At 48.2% G+C, this 24,279-nt stretch overlaps 1 protein-coding gene across 1 annotated transcript; it reads right to left on the bottom strand.

Annotated features, from left to right (window-relative positions):
* Positions 1–9,875: 9,875 nt before the first annotated feature.
* On the bottom strand, positions 9,876–24,049 carry LOC144229530 (SEC14-like protein 4). Its single transcript, XM_077761603.1, has 12 exons — positions 23,981–24,049; positions 21,268–21,343; positions 15,692–15,735; positions 15,319–15,378; positions 14,991–15,179; positions 13,437–13,532; positions 13,089–13,149; positions 12,039–12,122; positions 11,603–11,709; positions 11,387–11,526; positions 11,126–11,295; positions 9,876–10,015 (listed from the first exon to the last, which is right to left on the bottom strand). The coding sequence occupies exons 1-12, from the start codon at positions 24,032–24,034 to the stop codon at positions 9,876–9,878; spliced, it is 1,221 nt and encodes a 406-aa protein (XP_077617729.1). The 5' UTR covers positions 24,035–24,049.
* Between the last annotated feature and the right edge of the window lie 230 nt (positions 24,050–24,279).

Raw genomic sequence — 24,279 nt, 5'->3', positions numbered from 1 at the left:
GCCTCATTTATGGAATGGGGCTATCAGTGTTTTCTTTGTCCTTATGCAGTCAGAGGGAAGATCTAAGGAGATATATAGACCGTCAATGGTCATAACATCTATGGGATTATTCTTGTCCAGCTGCCAGAAACTCCAAGAGAGCAGAGGCCATGTTATCAATGGCTGTCTATAAAGAAACCAGGAGCACATCTGCTTGAGATCACAGCACATCCATGTGATCACCTCTTCCAGGACTTGAGGTGGTCCACATGGGCTGAAATGACCCCTGGGCTAGCCTTAGCCCCAATGGTTGGGCTATCACAAGCCACTCTGCCCAGAACTCTCCCAGGCTCCCTGTTTGTAAGTATCCTGTGTCCCCATTCCTGGGCTATCTTGCGACTTCTTTAGCCTAGCTGACATCAGTTAGTGCTGAACACTCTTTTTGCTCTGGGCCCTAATAGAGTCTGGCCCAGAAGGAGAAGAGGGGATATCTTTGGCCATCTCCTTCCATCTGAGGCACCTGACCAAGCATATTCAGGAGCAGTTAGGTAACTCCACACCTCAACTCCACCCCACTTCACATTCCAGCGTCTTTCTGCAAAGTCCCTGGCTTCTGTCCACACCTACTTCCTGCCAGGCTGGTAGCAGGTGGAGATTGGGTTTCTCCACTGCCCTTTCATTAGCCCCTAATCCTGCCTATTTCCCACCAGTCTCCTTTCTCTCCCTCACCCTTTTAGTGTGAGGTGCCCCAGTTATTCTAGGGACATCAGAGGCTGAGCAGAGAGAGCCAGGAGGGGCGCCTATTGTGCACACAGCATCATCATCCATAGCAGCATCCAATAGAACTTTCTGCAATGATGGAAATGTTCTGTATTTGGGCTGTCTTATTGGACATATTTGGTACCTTCTAGTTAGATAGGAAAATGGTTAGTGAGGCTGAGGAATTAAAGTAAGAATTGAATTAAATTCAATTTTGGTTAATTTTAACGAATTTTACTTTAAATTGCTCCATGTGGTTTGTGGCTACCATATTGAACAGTGCAGGTTCACTACACTTATTGAAGGCTTATTTCATGCCAAGCTCCATCCTAAATGCATTACCTCATTGAAGCCTCAGAACACCCCTAGGGGTACCATTATTAAGCTCGTTTAATAATTTAATTTAAGCAAATTGAAGTATAGAAAAGTTAAGTAACTTAGTCAGAGTTATGTCCATGCAATTAAGTGCTCTGCTGTTGTACAATCTCAGATCCAGGAGCTTCCATCCTAATCAGGGAGATGAGCCAGACATAGAAGTCACCCCAATGGGATGCAGGTGGTATTTGAGTGAAAGGAAGGATGTCAGTTAATGGAGATTGGAGTAGAGGAAAGGGCATTCCAGGTGGAGGGAACAGCATGGGAAAAGGCATGGGGGTGGGAAAGTGAAGAGCATGTGCAATGCTCTGGAGATATTGCAGTAAACAAGATGGATTAGGTCTCTGCCTGCATGGAGCTCACAGTCTCCCATTTGTAGAGCATTTCCTCAGAGCATTATTACATCATTATTGGACCATTTGGAAACAGATAAGGGTATCCCCATTCTACAAAGAAATGGAATTTCAGAGAGATTAAGAAAATTTTCTGAGGTCACTCAGCCAGAAAATGGGGAGCCAAGATTTGAACCCAAGCCTGTCTGATTGTGGAACCTGCACCAGAACCACAGCCCAGCCTTGTCTCCTCTTGGAGGACTTAACATAGTGCCTGGAACATAGTAAGTGTTCAATAAATGGTCTAAATCATCATTGTGTGTTAGGAAGCCTGGGTCCACGCTCCTCAGGCTACAGAGTGTTTTGAAGGCAGCAGAATTAACTTCCCTCCTTTGAAACAAAGGCCCTGGCAAAAGAGAACCCCCACCCCTCACCCACTACTTGTCTTCTCCAAGTAAATCCCCAGATGGTGTTTAGCTACTAGCTTGCCAAACTCTCAGGGGAACATAGCAACAGTCACAGAGGCAAACAATGGCAGGGGGGCATATGCAGCCACCCTCACCACATCCTGGAATCCCTCCTTCTAGGGGGTTGCTAGGAAATGTGAAAAAGCTGCTCCCTCAGGTCCCTTGGGCCCCAGCATGGTCACATTTCTGTCTACCTTCCCCTAGATGGGGTCATACCAGAACCAGTTGGGCGAGTACAGAGGGGGCCCAGGAGAAGCATCACCGTAGGGTGAGTGCTGCTGGGAAGAGGCAGGTGGCAAGGGTTCAGATGGCTGTAAGGTGAGATGGGGATGGCCTGAAAAGGGGAGACGGAGGGGAATTGGGGGTGCCTCACCAGAGTTCTGATGATGCTCTAGGTAGCAATCTGAGACAGTATACTTCTCATCTTTACATTTGGGAAGTTTTGTCTCCTTCTTAAATTAAAAATCTTTAGGGGTGTCTGGGTGGCTCAGTCAGTTAAGCATCCAGCTTTGGCTCAGGTCATGATCTCACAATTCATGGCTTCAAGCCCCGTGTCAGACTCTCTGCTTTCAGCATATAGCCTGTTTCAGACCCTCTCTCTCTCTGCCCCTCCTCCACTTGCACATTCTCTCTCTCAAAAATAAATAATTTTAAAACTTTTAAGTGTTATAATTCACATATCATAAATTCACCATCCTTAAAGTGTACAATTCAGTGATTTTTAGTGTATTCACAAGGTTGTGCAACTATCACCACTATCTAATTATAGAGCATTTTCATCACCCTTCCCCATCCAAAAACAACCCCTGTACCTATTAGCAGTCATTTACCATTTCCTGCTTCCCTACTCCAATCTCTGGCAACTACGAATCTACTTTCTATCTCTACAGATTTCCCTGTCCTGGGTATTTCATATGAAGAGAATCATACAGTCTTTTGTGGCTGTCTTCTTTCACTTGGTATAATGTTTAAGATTCATCCATGTTGTAGTACAGTTGTCCCAGCACTATTTGGCGAAGAGATTATTCTTTTCCCATTGAACTGTCTTTGCACACTTGTTGAAAATCACTTGACCATAGCTGAGTGGATTTATGGACTCTCAATTCTATTCTATTAATCTTTATGTCTATCATTATTCCAGTACCACATTGTTTTGACTACAGCAGCTTTGTATAATATTTTGAAATCAGGAAGTGCGAGTCCTCCCTAACTTCATTCTACTCTTCTAAGATATTTTGGGCTATTCTGAGTCCCTTGCGTTTCCACATGAACTTTGGGATCAGCTTGTCCACTTCTGCAAAAAATGCAGTTGGGATTTTGGTAGAGATTGCACTGAAATTGTGTATCACTGTAGGGAATATTGCCATCTTCACAGTATTAAGCTTTCTGAAACATAAACATAGGTGTCTTTTCACTTATGTAGTCTTTAATTTCCTTCAACAATATTTTGTAGTTTTCAAGTGTACAAATCTTGCACTTCTTTAGTCAAGGTTATTCTTGAGTATTTTACTTTTTGATGCTGATATAAATGAAATTGTCTTCTTAATTTCATTTTTTGAATATTCGTTGCTAATGTATAGAAATACACTGATTTTTCTATATATCCTGCAACCTGGCAGCTCTAATTTTTTTCTGGTATATATTCCTCATTGTTTAATTTCCCTTTGTGATCAAAAAGTAAAATTTAGTAGAACAGTGGTGATGATGATGTTGGTGGTATAGTTGCTTCTGATGTCTGTGCCCTGGAGTGCCAAGAGCCACTGAGAAGTCAAAACTCTTGCTGGAGGAGATCCCCAAAAATTGAGTTGGTGACAAAGCTGGTCAAGTTCATAGGCTCTTTCCTTCCTTCTCTAATATGTTGCTTATCATAGGAATGGGTTGATATGGTGATAGAAAAATGGGGGCAGATAGTGAAGGAGGCTGCAAAGTAGGGTGGCTTATACACTTCCCAGAGCAGGAGCTGGCATATCCCTTCTCACAATACCTAGGGGCACCATAAGCGTATTGTGTGTTCCAAGTTCTTCATGCCAAACTGGTCTCTGCTTTTATTGCCATCTTCGGGAAACCTGCAGTCCCCAAGACTATTGTGGGGGAGGGTGAGTCTGGGAGTGACCACAAAAAAACCACCAAGCAGCTGTAATTCCTCTCCCAACTCTGAGCAAAAATTCCCAAGTAGTTCAGAAATGGATGGTGATGTAACATAACCCTGGGTGCCTGGGTTTGAATCCTGGCTTCACCTTTAACGTTCTGTGTGAACATTATTTGCCCCAAATAACATCCCTCTCTTATAAGGCTACTGAGATAGTTAGAAGCCAGTAACCACCCACCACCTGGCTCAAAGTAAGTGACCAATACTATTGCCTTTTATTTTATTTTATTTTATTTTATTTTATTTTATTTTATTTTATTTTATTTTATAGGAGTGTATTTACTTTTTAAAGTCATCTCTACAGCCAATGTGGGGCTTGATCTCATGACCTCAAGATCAAGAGTTTTATAATCTTCCAACTGAGCCAGTCAGGTGCCCCGATAATGTTGGCTTTTATAGTTATTGACAGGCTGGTCATCCAGCCTACTATCAACTCCAGGACAAGGGTACAGCAAGCCAAGCCAATCCTCTCTGGTTCCTTCTCCTCTGTTCTGTGGTTGTCCAACCCCTACTTGGGTCTCTTGCTGGTGCTGAGTCATGCTGTTTGGCTCCGCTTTTTGGCAGTGCTCCTGGTATGACCTAACTTCTGGGGGTGGATGGGCAAGGTAGACACCTTGCTCTGGAGTCAAATATCCTGAATTCCAGTCTTTTATTTTTTTGTTTTTTGTTTAAAAAAATTTTTTTAATGTTTATTTATTTCTGAGAGAGAGAGAGACAGAGTGCAAGCCAGGGAGGGGCAGAGAGGGAGGCAGAATCTAAAGCAGATTCCAGGCTCTGAGCTGTCAGCACAGACCCCGATGCGGGGCTCAAACCCACAAACTGTGATATCATGACCTGAGCTGAAGTTGGATGCTTAACTGATCGAACCACCCAGGCACCCCTGAATTCCAGTCTTGATGCCATCACTGAGCAAATGACTGTCTCTGAGACTTACTTTCCTCCCCTATATAACCAAGATGACTATATTTATTTGACAAGACTCCCATGAAGATTAAACAAGATAGCATAAGGGCAGCAGGCCTGCATAGGCACCCAGTAAATGGTTATCTACTGTTTTTGTAAGGTTTTATTGAGCATCTGGGGAGTGTAGCCTGGACTGGTGCCTGGTGGGGAATAGGAGACAGACATGAGGCAGACAATGACTCTAATGCATAATAAACACTGGCCCTCTTGTTCCAACAGCATGGAGAAGAGACTCTCACTCTGCTAGGGACCAGGGGGTTTGGCAAGGAAAAAAGGGCCTGGAGGACCTTGAGGGTGAGCAGAACAAGACTGGGAAGGGAGTCCTAGACTGAGGGAACAGCATGAGCAAAAGCAGGGAGGCAGAAAGGAGTCTGATGAGTTGGTGAATTCAAGTCATTGGGTGAAGCTGCAATGGGGGTGTCATAGCCAGGTCACAAAGAGCCTTATAAGCCACCAATGAAACCAAACATTTGCTGGGTGGGGGGGGGGAGGAGGGGGAGGAATGAAGAGCCAGTGAAGAGCTTATATAGGAAGTGATGATCAGATTTTCATTTCAGAAAGATTTTTTTCTGGCTGCCCTGTGGAGTCTCATGGGAGGTAGTGGGAACGGGCACAGGGAGACTCACGGACTCCTTTCTAATAATCCAAGCAAGATATGATGGAGGCCCTGACTAGGGTGGCAGGCACAGGTTGAAAGATGGAGTCCACAGGGATTTAGAAAGAAAGCCAGGCAAGTGGCAGAACAAGGATTTGAACCAAGGTGGGACCACCTTTTCTGCTGCTCCAGATGAGCCCACAAATAGTTCAGGCCCAGTGAACTTCACCTCAACCCGCCTGCAAAACCAGCCTTCATGAGCGGGATGCTGAGGGGCCCTGTTCCTGCTTCCACCACAAGGAGAGGAACAGTTGGCTCAACACCACCCCCTGGTAGCTGAGAGTGGAGGTCGCCAATGTCAGCTGAATGCCATTTGCTCAAGTCTGCTGCAGCTGCCTGCCCTCTGAAGTCACCAAGTGTGAAGCCTGCCCACCCAATGTGCACATTTAGCACCTGGCCTATCTGGATTGTGAACCCCACCTCATGTCTTCTTTTTCTTTAAGTTTATTTATTTCAAGAGAGACAGAGACAGTGCAAGTGAGGGAGGGGCAGAGAGAGAAAGAGAAAGAATCCCAAGCAGGCTCTGCATTGCCAGTGCAGAGCCCAGTGCAGGGCTTGAATTCATGAACTGTGAGGCCATGACCTGAGCTGAAACCAAGAATCAGATGCTTAACCAATTGAGCCACCCAGGCACACCTGAACCCCACTTTAGGTCCTACCTTCCACTCTTTATGTTGTGTGACATGACAAGTCACTTCCTGCCCTAGGCCTCCTCATCATCATCAGTAAACAGGGGATGATGCTTCCTGCATCAGCTTGGGCCTAGCACACGGTAGGCATGGAGAGGAGCTGGCACTGTCTCATCCCATAGAGAGGCAGCTGCCTCAGCCTCTGGCCGGTGCCACACTGTCCCACTTATGGGCCCTCTGGCCCAGGCTGGCCCTCCCTGGCAGGAGCACACCTGCCCACATTGACTCTCTCCTCCCCTGCAAGGCAGGGCAGGGTCACTGCTGGCCGCTAACCCAGGTGCTGGCTCTAACTCTGCCACTGAACACTCAAGCTGTGGCCCAAGGCACTCCTCTCACTGAGCCTTGGTTTCCTGGCTATAATCCCTGTCTGCTTCAGGGATGCATGTAAAGGAACCGTACAAACTGTTGAGGGCCATGGCCTGGAGCCCTGCTAAGACTTGTTCTGGGCTGCTGTGGTTGTCCCACGCTGGTGTTCTTTCTGGCCTGGGGACTTGGAAGGTGAGCTGAACTGAGGTAGAGTTTGGGGGGCAAGGGAGCCTTTCCAACTGCCCTCAAAAAAACCTATGGGTACCCGCCACCCTGCTTATCTGCCTGCTTGCCCTGCAGACTGTGGAGCTCTCCAGTTAGAGGATATGTCCCAGGGAAGGACAGGCCCCGCCCCCATTCCTCTGGACAGGTAAGGCCTGACTATTTCCAACCACCTCATTTTGAGCAAGAGTTTTGATCCATGGCTGCCTGCCAAGATTTTGTCATTCTTTTCTGACGAACAACAAGTCTCTGTTTTGTAACCTCCATTATGAAATGGTTTTATTAATGATCACTTAATGTGTACTCAGTTGTTCACAAAGAAACAGCAAACATCAGTGACCTATTACCAGCATCACCCAAGGGCCCTACTGGCTTTTCTCTGGCTTCAAACATCCCACAGCTGCCCTCACTCCATTCCTCAGCCTGGAAGGCTTGCCTAAACCCTCAGCTCTCCCTTCAGGGGTCCCTGCCTTGGGCAAAGCACGTCTGATCCCCCATAGGGTTTTTTTGGCTGGATGTGCCCCCAGAATTTGGCTCCTGCCACACCAAGCTGCCCACCTGAGACTGCCCATCAGAGTCACTCTGGCCTCCCTCCATACAGACAAGCATCCTGCTCACAGAGTCGGGTAAGCCCAGCACCCCCAGTGTCTCCAGGGCCTGCAGTGCCTGGGCACTGGGGACAGACTCTCAATAAACACTAATGAACGAATGGAAGGAAGAAGCAAACTTTAGGTGAGCCAGCTCCTCTCTGAACTACTTTCTTTTTTTCTTTTTTTTTCCTGTAAAGAAGTGATGATGTTGAGTCAGGGATGGAGTTGTGGAAGACATGCCCCTCTATCCACCTGATGTCCTGTCTTCACTTCTGAAGATGACCACTGTACTCACTGCTTAACATGAGGTGCATTCTGCCGGCTCTGGGATTCAGTCACTGGTACCCATATCCGACCCCTCTGTGACTTGTTACTGCCCAGGTAGCCCAGTGCAAATTAAACCTTTGTGCATGGTATGGGCCAATCTGCTACCTGCAAGGAAGCCAGAGGAGGCTGTGCTGTTGGTGGAAAATAAGTGTGGGTGGTTGGAAAAGCAAGGATCAGGGTTCAAATCTATGAACCCCTTGTTTTTAGGTCAGGTATGTGAAGTAGAAGTGAGGCATTGTGAGCCCCCAGTCAGGACAACAGGTGGGCCCAGGGAAACCTGACAGGGGAAACCTTACAATCCCAGCCGGCCCAGTAGGAAGACGGTTCTGGAATGACCAAGTGTCTCTGCATCTGGGGAGGCTGCACAGAGGGTGGTCACGCAGTGCAATGGGAGTGCTGGGAAAGCCTCTTATATTGGGGATGCAGGAATGGTGCTTGCAAGTGCCTGACAGCCCCAAGCTGTCTCCTTGGAGCTGGCATGGAAGTTTTTTCTTCATGCCAAACTCTTCAACCACCATTGGGCCAGGGATGCCTCAGTGCCCTGGCTTTTCACATTTTATTTCCTTAGTTCATTGGCTTTCCATAGCAGCAGAGCCCCTGTTCAGACTGTGTGCTGAACCATGGGTGATGTGGCTGCCACAGATGGTGGGCCAGAGGCCCCAAGGACCTCACAGAGCTCACCTGAAGACTCACCTTCACACGCCTCATCATTTTTTTGCCTGGGAAGAACAGGCCCTGGGAAATCAGGAAATCTATTAAACAGTGAAAATGAAATCACAGAATCCAAGAACAAGAAAGGGGCCAGAACCAGCTTCTTGTTTGCAAAACACCTGGATGTTGGTGTTTGCTGAGGCTTCAGGTCTCTGGCAAAGGTCTTGATGGCCAGGATGCTAACGCTTTGCAGCAAGGAATCCTTTGACAGGGACATCTGACCACTCAGCAGCTTCACTGGCTCATTCCGGGCAAGGGCTGCTCTGTTGGGTGCAGTTTATCCAGGAGAGCAGATGGTGGTCCTGACTGTGGGCTGTGGGGCCCAGGAGAGCCAGCCTTTGGGAAATGGAAGCCATCACTGGCCAGCTACTGAGTCGCATTTAGGGTGGGGTGGTGGGGTGCTGGCAGACATTAGCTGTCCCCCTAGTGAGACACAAAGATGGAGGAAAAGCTTAATGGGTCTCCAAGAAGTAAATCAGAGTCTAGGATGAGCACCTTGGGATGAGAGCTATACCCAGGCACATTCTACCTTATTCCAGCATGTTCCAGATCACTCCAGCTCTGCTATGATCCTGGTCCTTACTCAGAGCCAGAGAGAACCAAAGCTGAGTGTCAGCTGGATCACAGCAGGTGAGAAGGGAGAGGCAGGGGTCACTGAGAATTCTGAGAGACTGAGTTTTTGCTCATTTAGTTCTATGTGGCTGAGCGTGGCTTTTCCTCCTGATGGTTATCCCCACTGGGCCTCATGCTCCGTTTCTGACCTTCCCTCCAAAGGCAGTAAGGTGACTCTGAAGGGGCTTTGGTGCCCTGCCAGAACCAAGACCCTCAGCTCCACCACCTAGCTGGCCCCATCCCTCCACCCAGCTGCCTCCAGCTGGCCTTGTCCATCCCTGCTGAGCACCCACGTGCAGAGATGGGGGCTTCCTTGCTTTTCAGACTTGATGTTGAGCCGCTGCATGGCTTGGGGCTCATGCACACACCCCCAAGCTGGATCACTAGGTGTGGGTGAGTCCCGAGACTGGTGGACCTCGTCAGGAGTGACAATAAGGGCAGCTTCTGTTGGCAGGACCCTCTCTTGGTGGACTCTGGCTCATCTTCAGCATCCCCATTCTCAGTCTCTGCAAACAGGGGATCAGATGTCTGTCTGAATCGTCACGGTGGCCTATGCACTGGATGTCCCCTTCCTGCTCTGCCACTGTGCCAGGGGCGGGGGGCACAAAGAGCTGAGATGGTAATGCGGGGGGTGGGGGGAGAAGTGGCTTCTCCAAACACCACCCCGCCTAGGAGGGAAGGGGACAGGGAGGGGGTGCTAAGTGGTTGATAAGCACAGGGACTGAGACAGCCGAGGTCTTCATTGCACTGGAGATGGTCTCCTTGCCTCAAGACCCTGAATCTTCTCCTCAGAGGCCTTGTCTGGGAGCAGCACCTCCACAGTGTAGCTGACCTTCTTGATGTGTATCAGGCTGTAGGTGTTGTCAAAGCGCAGAACATCTGCAAGGGTGGAGAAGTCATCAGGCAAAGTAAACCTGACTCATCTGCACATCTGGTGCCTTTGGGAATAGGCCTAGGGCTGTGGATGGTCAGCCACTACCCAGCCTCCAGTCCACTTCTCAAGACCATCTCCTCGTGCCAACTAAAGGAAAAATAATAACCAGGAGCACGCACCAGCTCCTTCTATGTGCCAGGCATCACATCCGCGCCGATAGCTCTCTGAATCCTCAAAGCAGACCCACAGAAGGTACTATATCATCCCCACTTTAAGGATGGAGAATCTGAGGCCTACTGAGGTTGATAGGACTATCCAATGAGTGTTGAGCAAGGGAAGGGAGGGAATACATTTCCTTTATCCTGATGCTCCAACCCAGAGAGGAGCCCTGCTGTCCCCAGAGGAGAGGGCCGAGCTCCATAAGTCACTTTTCCATCTTGCCTTTCAAAGAAGGCATTCCCTTCAATGCCAAGATGCAAAGTGAACTCTGGGACGTAATAAGTCATCCAGATTTCTCAGTCTCAACCCTTCTAATTCTCCCTTTCCACAAAGGTGAATGAGGTATGTATTAAGCAAAGCAATAGTAAAACCCATGCTCCTCAACATTGGGTTCCCCTTCTCCTAGTTCTGTTCCTGATAGAGGTGGAAGGTCAGTATGGTTTCTGAGGAATATGTTCATCTGGCTTGGGTGGCCTGAGAATGAAGGATAAACACATGGAATAATCATCTCTTTGGGATTCCCACAGTGGGTCTGCTTATGCACCTGGGCAGGCTGGGACTCCCAAAGCTAAGCCCCTGGCTGTTTACTTACCTGTCTCTTAGCCTGTTGAGTGCTGTATAAGGGCTACCTGGGAGTTGAGTTTATGGCTCTGGGCTGTGCATCCCACTTTCCGAAATGCACTCTACCCTTGTACCCACACCCAGGGGCCACTCACCAGATCCAACACCTTGAAGCCAATTCCCCTGGCAACCACAGGATCTAGAATCTTGCACAGATGCCCATACCCTCCCCGAGAGCTGGAAATAGAGGGCAAACAGGACAGCCTGGCAAGAGATATCAGCTCATTTCTCTGCCAGAAGGAGAAAAAGACTCCTGTGAATCCTACAGCTCTTACAGATGCCAGGCTTGAGGCAGGTGAGGCTCCCGTCCTCAGGTACCAGGTGGGCTTTGTAGTGCCGGATGGGGAGCACCTCCACCATCTCCCCTATCCGCTTCCGCTCCCCCATCCTGGTCTTCAGGAAAACCCCAAAGCCGATGTCTGCCCCATGTGATGCAAACTGCCACCTGCAGAGGACAGGGCCCTACTAATGACCACCTGCTTGGGCTGTGGGCCGCTCCCATCTGTGCCCAGGTGTGGAGTGGCCGCCATCCCTACCTGAGCACACAGCCCGGGAATAGGATTTCATTCTCCACGTGCACAAAGGAGCCTCGGGCCACAGTCATCTTGTGCTCATACTGCATCTTCACCTGGTTGCGCAGGTAGTAGCTCTTGGGCACCTCACCCCCATAGTTGATCTCTGAGTAAGGGCTGGTGAGTGAACACTGACCCCAGCCATCACCCCTCCCTTCTTATCCTCTGGGCACCTAGTACCTTGGTCAGGCACTTGGGGTTGCCATCAGGATCAGTCATGGTCCCCCCAAACTCCATGGGCAGCTGGTCAGGGCTGATGAACTTTTGCAGCTCCTGCTTCCAGTTGCCTGTGGGAGCAAGATGGGGGAGGGGGGCTGTGAGGACTCAGGTATGCTCGACAGAGGGGAGAAGAGTCAAGTCCAGGGAGGAAACCTGATGTGTCCTTGGTTTGCTCCTCTATGCACCTACTCCTGAGAGCACCCAAATGTTTTATGTGGCCACCCAGGCTGGGGTCTCAGGCCTGAAATATCATCTGAGTGTGCAAAGGACAGCAGGGGTCAGGTCAAGGTTGGTACCTGAGTCAGGACGAGTCAGGGGAAAATGGGGCCTTTCACATTGACCTCTGTTTGTCAGGCAGATGCAGAGATGGGCATAGCCAGGAGACCAAGTCACTCACCTCCCAGAATCACTATCTTCCTTTGTGTTTCCTCACTCATGAATACCTTGACCAAGTTGAAGGCCACAGGGAAGAGCTTGGGGGCTGAAACACATGAAACTCCTTTGGGAAGCTGGACTAGAGGACTTGGAGGTATACTCATGGCCAAGGGCATGATCTGGATAGGAGTGGATAGATTTAGATTCTGCTACTTCCTGCTGTGTGACCTTCAGCTAATTACTCACCCACTCTGAGTCTTAGTGCTGTTAACTATAAAATGGAGAAATTTAAACAATGTATGCATAACACTTGGCATAGTGTCTGGCTCTCAATAAATGGCTGCCTCCCCTACCCAGTTGTAGGGTGTCAATAATGTGGATTTCCCAATGGTGCCTCTTTTTTTTTTCTACACTCATAGTGTAGCCTTGTCTCATAGTGTTGTCTTGGAATTCTCTTGGGTGCAAGTAGATGCGGCATTTGCATTAGACCTCATGTCCCACCTGAATTGCTTACACTTACTGGGTGCTTTCTGTGGGCCAGGCTCTGTACTACTCCTCCATAGATTTTCTCATGTGACCTCACAGCTGCCTTACAGGGAGGTATCACTGCACCCTTATTTTACAGGTTGGGAAAACTGAGGCTCAGTAAAGTTAAGCAGACTTGATCAAAATCACAGAGCTAGCTAGATTAGAAAGCAGATCATTTGACCCCAGGATACACATGGTGGCCCCATCATTCTACAACCATCACAGACAGGGAACATTCCCACTCAGAGCATGTCTATCAACCCATGTGGTCCATGAATTACCTGTTACCACCAATCAACACCCAGAGAGGTAAAGAAACTAAGGGTGTACATTTAGAAACAGAACTTATTTGACATTTGCTGCCACATACCAGAGCATAATTTTGTATATTCCCAAATTATCAGTCTATGAAGGACTGACTGAAAAAACAAAAAACCTGATCATCTCAAATGATGGTTTGAGAAGCCCTGAACTGGGTGATACCACTGTTCCCTTCTATTCCCCCTCCCCTTTCCCTAAAGGGTCATCCCCATTATAGGCTCACCTCGAATGCCAATTAAATTCTTCAGCATCTCAGGATAATTTGCTTCCAGTATGGCAAAAAACTGTGGCAAGAAAAGTCTGGTCAAAGTCATGCTCCAGCACACTCTATGCCTGGACTTGGTGGCTTCTAATACTGCTGAGACCAGAGCCCACCCCCTGGTCATCCACTTTCCCCATGAGATGTACTTCTTCTGTGATATTCATGTTCCTCTTTCCCCTTGGAGGGGGAAACCCCAGGCCAGCTTCTCTGGCTGCCCTAGGAGCTTCTGGGGGGCAACTCCTCCTCCATGGATGGGAAGCTGGTGTGGATGGTGGCTCCCTATTAGTCTCAAGCAAGCTGCCTACCTACCTCCTGGTAGATCTCTACAGCTGGCTTCCACAGGTGTTTCAGGCTGAGCCCCTCCAGGTCAAACACTATCACCACCGTCTCGATCTTCCTGCCCAGCTACACGGGACAGCACAGATATATAGGTCAGGCAACAACTCCAGCCAAGAGGTCTTGGCCAGGGAGACCTGGAACTCACTACTTCCACTGTCCAGTTACTCTCACCTCCCAACTGCCCACAGGGTTTTCCAAACAGCCCACCCAGGATCTAAGAAGATGCTGCATCTGAGCGCTGGCACAGTGACCTTTGTCACACTGTTTGCTCAACAGGATTGCCTGGAATTAGTTAACTGTAAAATTAAAGATCTCACTTGTCACTCATTGGGCATCTGCATGTACAATAGCATATTTTGCCAGCCAGCATCTGTGGTCCCATGGTGTGTCAAACCAGAGCTATGCTGCTGGCAGGCTGTGTGGCCTTGGGTGGGTTTTTAAGCACTCTGAGCCTTATTTCCTTCCTCTGTGAATGGGGATAGTTCCAGGTTCTGATAGAATTTCTGTGAGGACTCAGTGAGATAACTCACAAAGAGCCCAGTGCCTGACACACACTGGCCCCTGGTAAATACCAGCAGATGTTGTTACTAGTATCATCATCACCGCAATTATCACCTCCAATTGGAAACATCCATGAAGTAAGTAGAAGACACTGTTGTGACCCCATAAGGTCAGCCACCTTGTTCGAGAGACAAACATCTATTCAAACTAGAGGCACTAAATAGGATGCTTTGCAATTTTCTTAGGCTTGCCACACATCTTTGTGCAGAGGGCCTACTTTGTGTCCAATACCATGACAGACACTGGGGACGCAGGCCCAGTCCTTATCACTAGGCAATTCATCCCACAGTGACATAAAAGCTCCCTGCCAGTGGTCTTCTTAGGCTCATGTAGACACTCAGACTCAATGTCAACAGATCATGCTTGGCATTGGATTCATTCTGAAGGGTGTGAACCAGGAAACACAGAGCCAGGGCAAAGAGAAGTTCTGCAAAAGTGGTGTGGGTCCTTCTTGGCTTGGAAGCTCTATGCCTCACAGAAATCAATTATTTTTTTCTGTAGTAGTTCCATATTAGCTTCTAGGGACTCACAATGGATGCACCAAGTTTGAAGGGTCGCTGCTCTCAAGGATGTTGAGAAAGCAATGGCTCTCCCATTGGGTGTTATAGTTACGCAGTTTACAGCTGGAAACATCTTTTCCATAAGCAAAGCTGACTATCCACTGTTCCTAGGGTTCCCAGGAAATAGAACTAGAGAATTCACTGCACCCAAGGTCAACATCTCACCCAAGGTCAGAGGGGATAGGGCTTTGGTGATCCTTGACACTTGCCCACAGAGAATGCCATGAACATGTGAGATGCTCATGGATTGGTGACTGCACGAGAAGCCACGTTCCACCAAAGCCCAGAGTGCTGAGGCTTGGGGAAAAGCAGAGGCAGGTTCCCCTTTCTACCTGGTGCTGGTATCACCCTTTAGACAGATTGGGCCCACCATGTGCTTTTCATCCTGGACCCAGTCACTTACCTTTTGACTCTGCAGCTCACACTCCCGCAAAAGCAGCTCACAGACCTTGATGCGCTTCCGGATCAGCTCCTCCTTGGAGGCTGACAGGAGAAGACCCCTGGGGTCAAGGGTCCCAATGATGTCGAACCACACAGGGCAGCCTTCATGGTCATAGCCACTCAGACCACCAGAGTCATACAGCTGGATCACCTGGGCACAGGGGTGAGATCCTGACTCAAACCAGCCTACCAGGCCGTGTTCTTGCTCTATCAGATGGCTGGATGTGGTGTGGGGGGGGTGGTGGTCTGAGGGACATCTGCTTATCTTGGGGGTGCTACATGGGGCTCACCTCTGGGGGCTGCCAGTTGAGGATGTTGTCCAGGTCCTGTTGCTTCCGGAACTCTATGTGCTGCAGAGAAATGGCAGGACCTGAGGACTGCCTGCTACAAAGGCCTTAAGGGCACCTGAGGCGTCAGGCCAAATCCCTCTGCCTATAGCCCCAAGACCTTGCCAGAGCATCCCCAGGCTCTACTGACATAGAACTGGGGATGGCAATGCCAGGAAGAGCTCTGGGAGAGACCCAGGTCTGTTGCAGAAAGGGATCTAAGCAGGAAGGGAGGAAACACATGAGAATAGGACAGGGCAAGAGTTCCCACTCTTTGTTGATGATCCCTGGGGTACAGTGTGTGGGAGGCAGGACATTCATGAGAATGGGGCCTTACCTTCCGGAGCATGTCCTCAGATTTCTGCAGGTCAAAGTTCCAAGCTGCAAGAAGAGCCAAGGTAAGAGGAGGCTTAAGACTGGACCTAGAATTCACAGTTTCTTAAAAACTCATGAGGAAACAGTGGGGGTGCCTGAGGCTTTCATGACACCCCAAGAATAAATTGGGAGTCTAGACATTACTATTTTTTAAAAATTTTAAAAATATTTATTCACTTTTGAGAGACAGAGAGAGACAGAGTGTGAGCGGGGGAGGGGCAGAAAGAGGGAGACACAGAATCCAAAGCAGGGGCTCAAACCCTCAAACTGTGAGATCATGACCTGAGCTGAAGTCGAATGCTCAACCAATTGAGCCACCCAGGTCCCTCTAGACATTATTTTTAAAAGCAAGGCTCTCGGGGCACCTGGGTGGTTCAGTCGGTTAAGCATCCAACTTCAGCTCAGGTGATGATCTCACGGTTTGAGAGTCCTGTGTTGGGCTCTGTGCTGACAGCTCAGAGCCTGCAGCCTCCTTCAGATTCTCTGTCTCCCCCTCTCTCCGCGTCTCCCATGCTCATACCCTGTCTCTCTCTGTCTCTCAATAATAAATAAAAATGTTAAAAAAATTTTTTTAAATAAATAACAGCAAGGATCTTTAATCCTCTAGAAGACATCAAAGGCCCTTGATTTCAGTATCCAGGACTTTTTAAACTGTTCATTCCAGGGGCTGATTTAGCCTGTAATATTTGACATCCCCATGGGAGCACAGACCCCTTCAATGTTTTTTTTTTTAATTTTTTCATGTTTTATTTATTTCTGAGAGAGAGAGACAGTGTGAGCAGGGGAGGGTCAGAGAGAGAGGGAGACACAGAATCCGAAACAGTCTCCAGGCTTTGAGCCAACTGTCAGCACAGAGCCCAACGTGGGGCTCGAACCCACAAACCATGAGATCATGACCTGAGCCGAAGTCGGACGCCCAACTGACTGAGCCACCCAGGTGCCCCGACCCCTTTAATGTTAAGGGTAGTGAGGAGCATGGACTTTGGAGTCAAACAGACTTGGGTTTGAATTCTGATTTTGTTCTTTTATTTTCTGTGCAACATTGAGCAACTCACTTACCTTCTCTGACTCTTAGTTTTTTAATCTGCTAAATAGGAATAGTATCTTTTTCAGTTATTCAAAGGATGACATGAGATAAAACATGTAAAGTGCTTGGCACATTACCTGGCTCCCAGTAACTTCAGCAAATGGGAACTATTGCTGTGACTACTTCTTTTGAAGAAATAAATTCATTTTAATGGAAAATGTGATGCTTTATTTTAAAAATGAAATTTCTAAATTTAGGAAAGAAATTTAACTCTTCCTTTCTAGCCTTTATACCACTGATTACTTTTTTCTTTACTTATAACATTGGCAAGGGTCTCTAGTTCTGCTTAAACTGTAATGTTGCTTGATATCATCCTTTCCTTGTTCCTGATTTTATTTATCTATCTATCTATCTGTCTATTTATTTTTAAATGTTTTATCTATTTTTGAAAGAGAGAGCCCGGGCATCTGGGGGCAGAGAGAGGGGACAGAGGATCCAAAGTGGGCTCGTGCTGACAGCAGTGAGCCCAAAGTGAGGCTCGAACCCAGAAACCTTGAGCTCATGGCCTGAGCTGAAGTCAGATGCTAAACTGACTGAGTCATCCCAGTGCACTCCTTGTTCCTGATTTTAAAGAAAATTAATCTAAAACTTCTACTTAAGCATAACATGTATTGTAAGATTTTTGCTACATTACCATTACAAAGCCAAACCAAGGAAATTCCCTTCTCTTTCTAGTTTGGTAAGACTTTTATTTTGTTTTTATATTATAAATAAGATTTGAACTTTTTCAAATGCTTTTCCTGCATTAAGATAGCCACGTACTTTCTCATTTTTAATTCTATTAATGTGTGCAATGACACTGATAGATTTTTTAATGTTGAATTATTCTTTCCCCTTCATCATGCCATGTAATTTTAATACCCTATTGGATTCTATTATGTAATGTTTTATTTAGACTTCCTTACATCTACATTAATAAGTGAAACAAGCCTAGAATGTTCTTTTATTGTCCTGATCTCATTTTGGAATCAAACTTACTCAAATCTCATAAAGTAACTTTCACTTTTTTTGAGAGAGAGAGAGAGAGAGAGAGAGAAATAGAGAGTGCATGCGAGCAGGGGAGGAGCAAAAGGAGAGAGAGACAGAGAAAGGATAGAATCTTAACCAGGCTATACCACCCAGCATGGAGCCCCTCACAGTTGTGAGATCATGACTGGAGCCCTCACAGTTGTGAGATCATGACTGAGCTGAAATTAAGAGTTGGGATGCTTAACTGACTGAGCTACTCAGGTGTCCCAACTTTCAAAGCAACTCAAACAATTAGTAAAAGTAGGTATTAGCTAGTCTTAAAACTTTGGAAAAATTCAACTGTAAAGCCATTGGAGTCTGAGTTTGGGAAAGAGGGAAGCTTTGTAGCACACTTACATGTCTTTAAGATTTATTAGCTTTTTATTTTTTTATTTTAAACCTTTTTAACATTTATTTATTTTTGAGAGAGATAGAGCATGAGTGGGGGAGGGCTGAAGAGAGAGGGAAACAAAGAATCCAAAGCAGGCTCCAGGCTTTGAGCTGTCAACACAGAGCCCAATGCAAGGCTCAAACTCACAAACTGCGAGATCATGACATGAGCTGAAGTCTGCCACTTAAACGACTGAACCACCCAGACATCTCTTTAATATTTATTAGCTTTTTAAAAAATTTCTGTTTTANGGTGTTCTATGGAAATCAACTTGACAATAAACTATTTTTTTAAAAATCTGTGTGGTGTCTATAGATTTTTCTTCTGAGAACCAGGGTGGTTTCTTGTTCTATAGAAAGCGGTTTGGGCACTGTTGATGGACCCTCATAACTTTTTTAGTAGCACCTACTATGTGCCAGGCTGGAGGTATGGGGGAGGCACAGTCCCTGCTTTCATGGAGCTGGCATCTGAGTGGGAAATACAGATGCAGTCATGGGATGGAGATAAAGAAAACAAAAGGAAGTGACTTCTGAGGGCGGGTTCTCTGCCTCTGGACTGATGGGGAAGGCTCTAAGTTCCGCCCCAGTGATCACTCTCCTTGTTGCCTCGTTTTAAGCTAATGAGTCAGGGAGTGGCCACAGAGGTGAAGTTGAAGGGGACAGGGCCACATCAGCAGGTCTGCTGCAACAGAAAATGAGATGCATGCGGACACCTGGTCCCTCTCCTACAACCTTAAGTCCTTTTCCTTTCCCATAACCCAGCAGCCTACAGGGTCCGTGACTTCACTCCTTTCTCAAGGACACACCAGGTACCTGAAAAGTTGGTTTTTAATCCCAGAAAGACTCCAAAGGAGGAGAGAGGGCTGATGCTGTATCAAGGGGCTTCAAGAAATCTACTGTCTGGGGGTCAAAGTGGGACTAGGCACGAGCTACCTGAGAACCACCTTGGATCTGACAGCCCAGAGAAGGGCTAGAGGAGCAAGGATGGGGCCAGGCATTGAGACCAGGCCTAGTGTGAACCCTTAACCCCAACCTGCTCACCTTGGAGAAGTCCTGAGCAAGAACCCTGGCTATTTCAAACTGCACAAGATCTGGGCGGCCCAGAACATCTCCAAGACGACTGCCACATCATAGACCCATATCTGTCTCACTGCTGACAACCTTGTCCTGAGCCTACAGGATGAAAGTTTTACCCGGGGCAGTGACAGCCTCATCAAGGGTAAGAACTGAGCTGGTGACCAGATGAACTCCACCCCCAGAGAAGAAGTGGATCTATTTCTTCCCTGGTTTTTGAGAAGCCAGCTTGGGGCCCAACACACCCCCATCTCACCCCCAGTATCATGTGATGGTCCCTTTTGCATCTGTCCTCCCAACCCTTCTTGGATGAACAAAGCCTGACCAATGTTCAGGGGAATGATTTTGCTCCTTCCTGTGTTGGCCAGAGGTGTTGGGATTGTGTGATTTTGGAGTGATTTCCTACAGTGTTGGTTTCTCCCTCCAGGTCGGGAGGCGATAACTACCATCCCTGGAATTCTCAATGGGTTTTTATTACTTAAAAAAAAAGGAATCTACTGTCATCACTCCTTCTTTACCCCAGGAGAATGACATGAACATAACTTGTCAAAAACGGAATAGAAATTGCCGCAGCCAAGAGCGCCTATTGAGAAATGACAACTAAGTGTAATGTGGCATCCTGGATGGGATCCTGGAACAGAAAAGCTCAGGAAATCTAAATAGAGATTTTACTTAATAATCACGTATCAATATTGGTTCATTAACTGTAACAAGTGAACCATAGGAATAAAAACTGTTAATAATAGGAGAAACTGGGTGCAGTGTATATGGTGGCTTCCTGTACTATCTTCACAACACTTTGTAAATCCAAACCGACCTAAAAATAGCTTGTAGAAAATGTAGTTTAAGGGGCACCTGGGTGGCTCAGTCAGTTAGGCATCTGACTTTGGCTGTGGTCATGATCTCACTGTTCACGGGTTCAAGCCCTGCATTGGGCTCTGTGCTGACAGCTCAGAGCCTGGAGCCTTCTTTGGATCCTGTGTCTCCCTCTCTCTCTGCCCCTCCCCCACTCACACTGTCATTCTCTGTCTCTCAAAAATGAATAAACGTCAAAAAAAATTGTGATATTAAAAAAAAAAACTAAATGGTAATTTAAAATAGTGACCAAATAGAATAGAACAGAAGGGAGGGTTTCCTCTGTGCAGACACTGTGCACGCCCGTGAGTGCATGTCTGACTCACAGCATCTCAAAGGTGGGAAGCAGTGTTACACCCATTACCCAGAAGAGAAAAGTAAGGCTGAGAGACAGTGGGTGATTGCCATAAGCACACTGCTAGCACATGGCAAAGCTGGGATTCAATAGCAGGTTTGCCTGAGTCCAAGGCTGGCATTATCACCACACCGTGTGTGCACTTTCCAGCCTGGCTTCTGACAGCTCTTCTGGTTCAAGTTCAAAATCTATTCCATGGGGTGTGCTGAATTGAAATGAATTTTTCCCTAAGGTTTCTGTTATTCTAATTTTATGCTACTGTGACAATTCCTGGAAGAAACTCCTTCTCTACCTTTAATTGCATCTACTTTTGGAAGTGTTTGCTGGGCACCTGCTCGGTTTCCAGGTTCCCAAAGAGGACGACACAGCCCTGTCTTCAAAGAACTGGAGATAGACCCAAAGGCAAGTCCTGAAGAGTATATTCAGGGTTATCGGACTCAAGGCTGATCATCCTGAGAACTTCCTGGGTATGAACTCTAACCTCACCTGGACCATGTGCCCACCAAGTGCCTGACACCACACCCTCTCATTTAACACTTACAATAACCCTTGGTAGTCCCATCCCCACTTTACAGATGAAGAAACTGAGGCTCTATGGGTTTTTTGTGCCATGCTGATTTGGAGGGGAGCTCATATTCTAGCCTAAAGGAGGCTGATTCCAGAGCCTATGTTCCCCACTCTGTAGCACTGTCTCCCAAAGCTCCACCCACTTTCCTGAAACCCTTCTACCCTCTCTCCCTATTTCCCCTCCTGACCCTGTCAGCCTCACCTCGGAGCCAGCGCAGGAGAAAGTATTCATCAGCATTGGGCAGCGTGGGCAGCAGGTCCTGGAGGTTGTCCTGGAACTGAGGGGGAGATATAATGGTCAAAGTGGCTCCCATGACCCCTACGGTTCCTACCCCAACACTGACTCTTCCCAAACTCAGTCTGCCAGTCAGTCCTGTCCAGGGACCCTGCAGGGTGGGGGACCCTGCACAGTTAGAAGCAGCTGCCTGGACCTTTTTGCCACGTGGGAATGCAGCACCCCTCAGCCCACCATGGCAGGAAGAGTTGGGTCCTTCTCAAACTTTGAAGGCTGTCCGCCTCCCCACGATCCTCATTCTATAGGACTGAGGTGGAGCCCTGCCATCCCTATTTTCACAAAGATCCCTGGTGAAGCTGATGTGAGCAAACCAGAACATTTTAGGAACCTTGCCCTTGATACTGTGTCTAGAGGGTCTAGATTTGGAAGCAAGTTACTTAACTGCTCTGAGCCTCAATTTCCTCATCTGTGAAGTGGGGATAAAGATAAACCTGTGCTAATCAAAGGAGTGTGCACAGGTAAAGTACTTAGTGTCAGTCCTGGCTTGCAGCAGGTGCCAAAAAAATGTGGGCACCCAGCAAACATGGGCTGCCTGGAGCTCTGGACAGTGGAGTCTTTGTGGAAACAATCCCAGGCAAAGGTCAGCAGGGCCAGGGATGCCTCATCAGGTGCCGTCGAGGCTGGAGAAGGAGGGGAGCTGACCTGCTCTCAGAACCTCTTCCTACTGGCAGAGTTTGGGGAAGCCGCTGAACGTTTGGGCATGGGACTGAGGCTCAGGTGTGGGACGGAGAGGAGACCTCACGTCCATGGGGATTAAGGGAGCCGAAGGCAAGTCCTGGAGGAATGGGTTTGCAGGGGGACCTGTGAATGGGGATTATGGTTTAGAAGCCAATGTTAGCAATGCCACAGGAAGCTATCTTGACAGCCATCCACCAAACCTCCTTTAGCTTCATGGATGATGTTTAAAATGAGAATGTATTCATGTATTGCTCATATAATTAAAAATGAATAATAGGCTTAAACACTTCCAGTGCTGACAAGTCACACGAATGACAGCATGCACTATCATCACCCCCAGCCCAGCCCCCCAGGCACTTGGAATGGAGGTTCTTGCACATTGATCAGCTGCAACCTCTGGGCTCCTGAGGAAGCTTTTCAGTGGGAGCGAAGACAGTAACAATAACTCTGCACCCCTCTGCCCTTCCAGATTACCAGAATCCCTCCTTTGAACCTCAGGATGTGCTCTAGGGCAGGAGGAGCCAAAGTCACATCGCTGCTTTGTGGATGAGGACACTGAGGCTGGTGGTGGAGGGTCTTCTCCAGGGACAGAGTAGGGGGAGCTTCAAGGTTAGGAACAGTCCACATTTTCTAATCCTAAAGCCACTCCATCCTTGGAAAGCAGGTCAAGTAAGACAGAAAGCCACTAAGCAGGTGCTGGAAAGCATCTGGAGTAACTTGAAGAAAACACTACCTTAACAAAGATGCCATAGGGAGAAAGTAGTCTCTGAAAGTGCAACCAGAGGTGGTCAAAACCAGGCTTAAGAAAAAGTAGAAGGAAATGCTTCTAGGCATGGCTGTCTAGACCTTTGGGACCATGGGTGACTTCTTCTTTTTCCTACTTTTTTCTCTTTTCCTTAAGTTTTAAACAACTACCATTCATTTATTTTAAGTAACAGAAAAAATAAGAATAAACTTTTTACATTATTTAAAGCTCTTTGACCCATAAGCATCGCCATCATAATTCACCCCCAAAGTCCAGGTGTCCAGCCCTTCCCATGAGCCTAGTGGCTGGGGCTTCCCCCTGAGGTCATTACCAGTGGGGAGAGAGAGGACTAACCGGGGACTCCCCCTCTTCCTTCACCTGGGGACACCTCCCTCTGCTCAGGACCCTTAGCTCCTGGCACCTCCTTCTTTACTTGGGAATTCACCCACGGACCCCACTCTTTACCTGGGACCCTTCTTTACTTTGTTAGGAATTCACCCAGGATTCCCCTCTTTCATCGGGGATCCTCATTCTTCCCTGGAGGACCCTTTCCAGGGTAGGAGCCACAAAAGAAACTATTCTCCATGAGTGTGAAGCTGTCCAAAGTGTGAGCCAGGCCTGTAATCCCTCCTCCCCTAACCTGAAGTCACAATTTCTAGGCCCTGACATCTGCAAACCAAATTAACGCAGTGGTACCCAAGACCTGAATATGCCCTCCCTCCCCCATGGGCTGACACTCTCAGCTGCAGCCTGCAAGATTGTCACCAAAACTAGCCCATTCCTGTTTAATGAAAACATTGACAACAGGGAGAAGGCTTGGACCCCCGGGGAGCCAAAAAGAAACCAAACAAATGTTGCAATTCTGGGAGGAGATCTGCTCGTCTGTCTGCCCGAAGCTGCCCAGAGGGATGGCAGCACCACCCTACCCCACTACCAGGGGACAAGCGCCAAGGCTCTGTGGTCCTGAGAGGGCAGGAGTGGAAAGCCGGATTTGCCACCCCGTGTAGTCCAGAGAAAGGCTCAAGTGTGCTGTCCGGCGTAAGGCCGCCTCAGCAACTGCGCCCCGGACCAAGAAGGCTGGACAGGCACACTCTCCAGGGTCCCTTTTCCATCTGAACAATGGAGGCTCCAGCCCGTGTGGGCAGCGTCAGGCAGCACGCCCCCTACCCAAGCCTCCCTGCCCGCGAAGCCTCTCACCCTGGCCAGCGCCTCCTCCTGCTGAGGGCTCAGGTCCCCGACTCGGCCGCTCATGGTGCCCGCAGCTGCAGGGGTTCGCGGGGCGTAGGTGTGCCTGGAGTCTTCGCCCGCCGCCAGGCCTCGCCGCCCCCTGGTTTTGCCCCGCGGATCAGATATCGGTTCAACCCAGAGGACCAGGGACCAGCCCTGCCCCGCCCCGCCCGGTTCTCCCCTCCCCTCGGGTTGTTTTTCGGCGGTGGCCAGGACTCACCCAACCCGGGGCTGGGAGGTGACGCGCTCCAGAGGGGTCCCGGAGCGCG

Source organism: Crocuta crocuta, unplaced genomic scaffold (genome assembly GCF_008692635.1).
Source record: "Crocuta crocuta isolate KB4526 unplaced genomic scaffold, BGI_CrCroc_1.0 scaffold348, whole genome shotgun sequence".
NCBI classification, from domain to species: Eukaryota; Metazoa; Chordata; class Mammalia; order Carnivora; family Hyaenidae; genus Crocuta; species Crocuta crocuta.
Note: the sequence above shows the minus strand (reverse complement) of the source record. Positions and strands in the feature narration are given on the sequence as shown.

Excerpts from the sequence above, each read along its gene's own strand:
- LOC144229530 (XM_077761603.1), bottom strand. The coding sequence starts at position 24,034 with ATGAGCGGCCGAGTCGGGGACCTGAGCCCTCAGCAGGAGGAGGCGCTG. Across the intron at positions 15,379-15,691 it reads CTGAGGACATGCTCCGGAAG|CACATAGAGTTCCGGAAGCA; the intron begins GTAAGGCCCCAT and ends ATTTCTCTGCAG. Across the intron at positions 13,150-13,436 it reads CTGTAGAGATCTACCAGGAG|TTTTTTGCCATACTGGAAGC; the intron begins GTAGGTAGGCAG and ends TTCTTGCCACAG.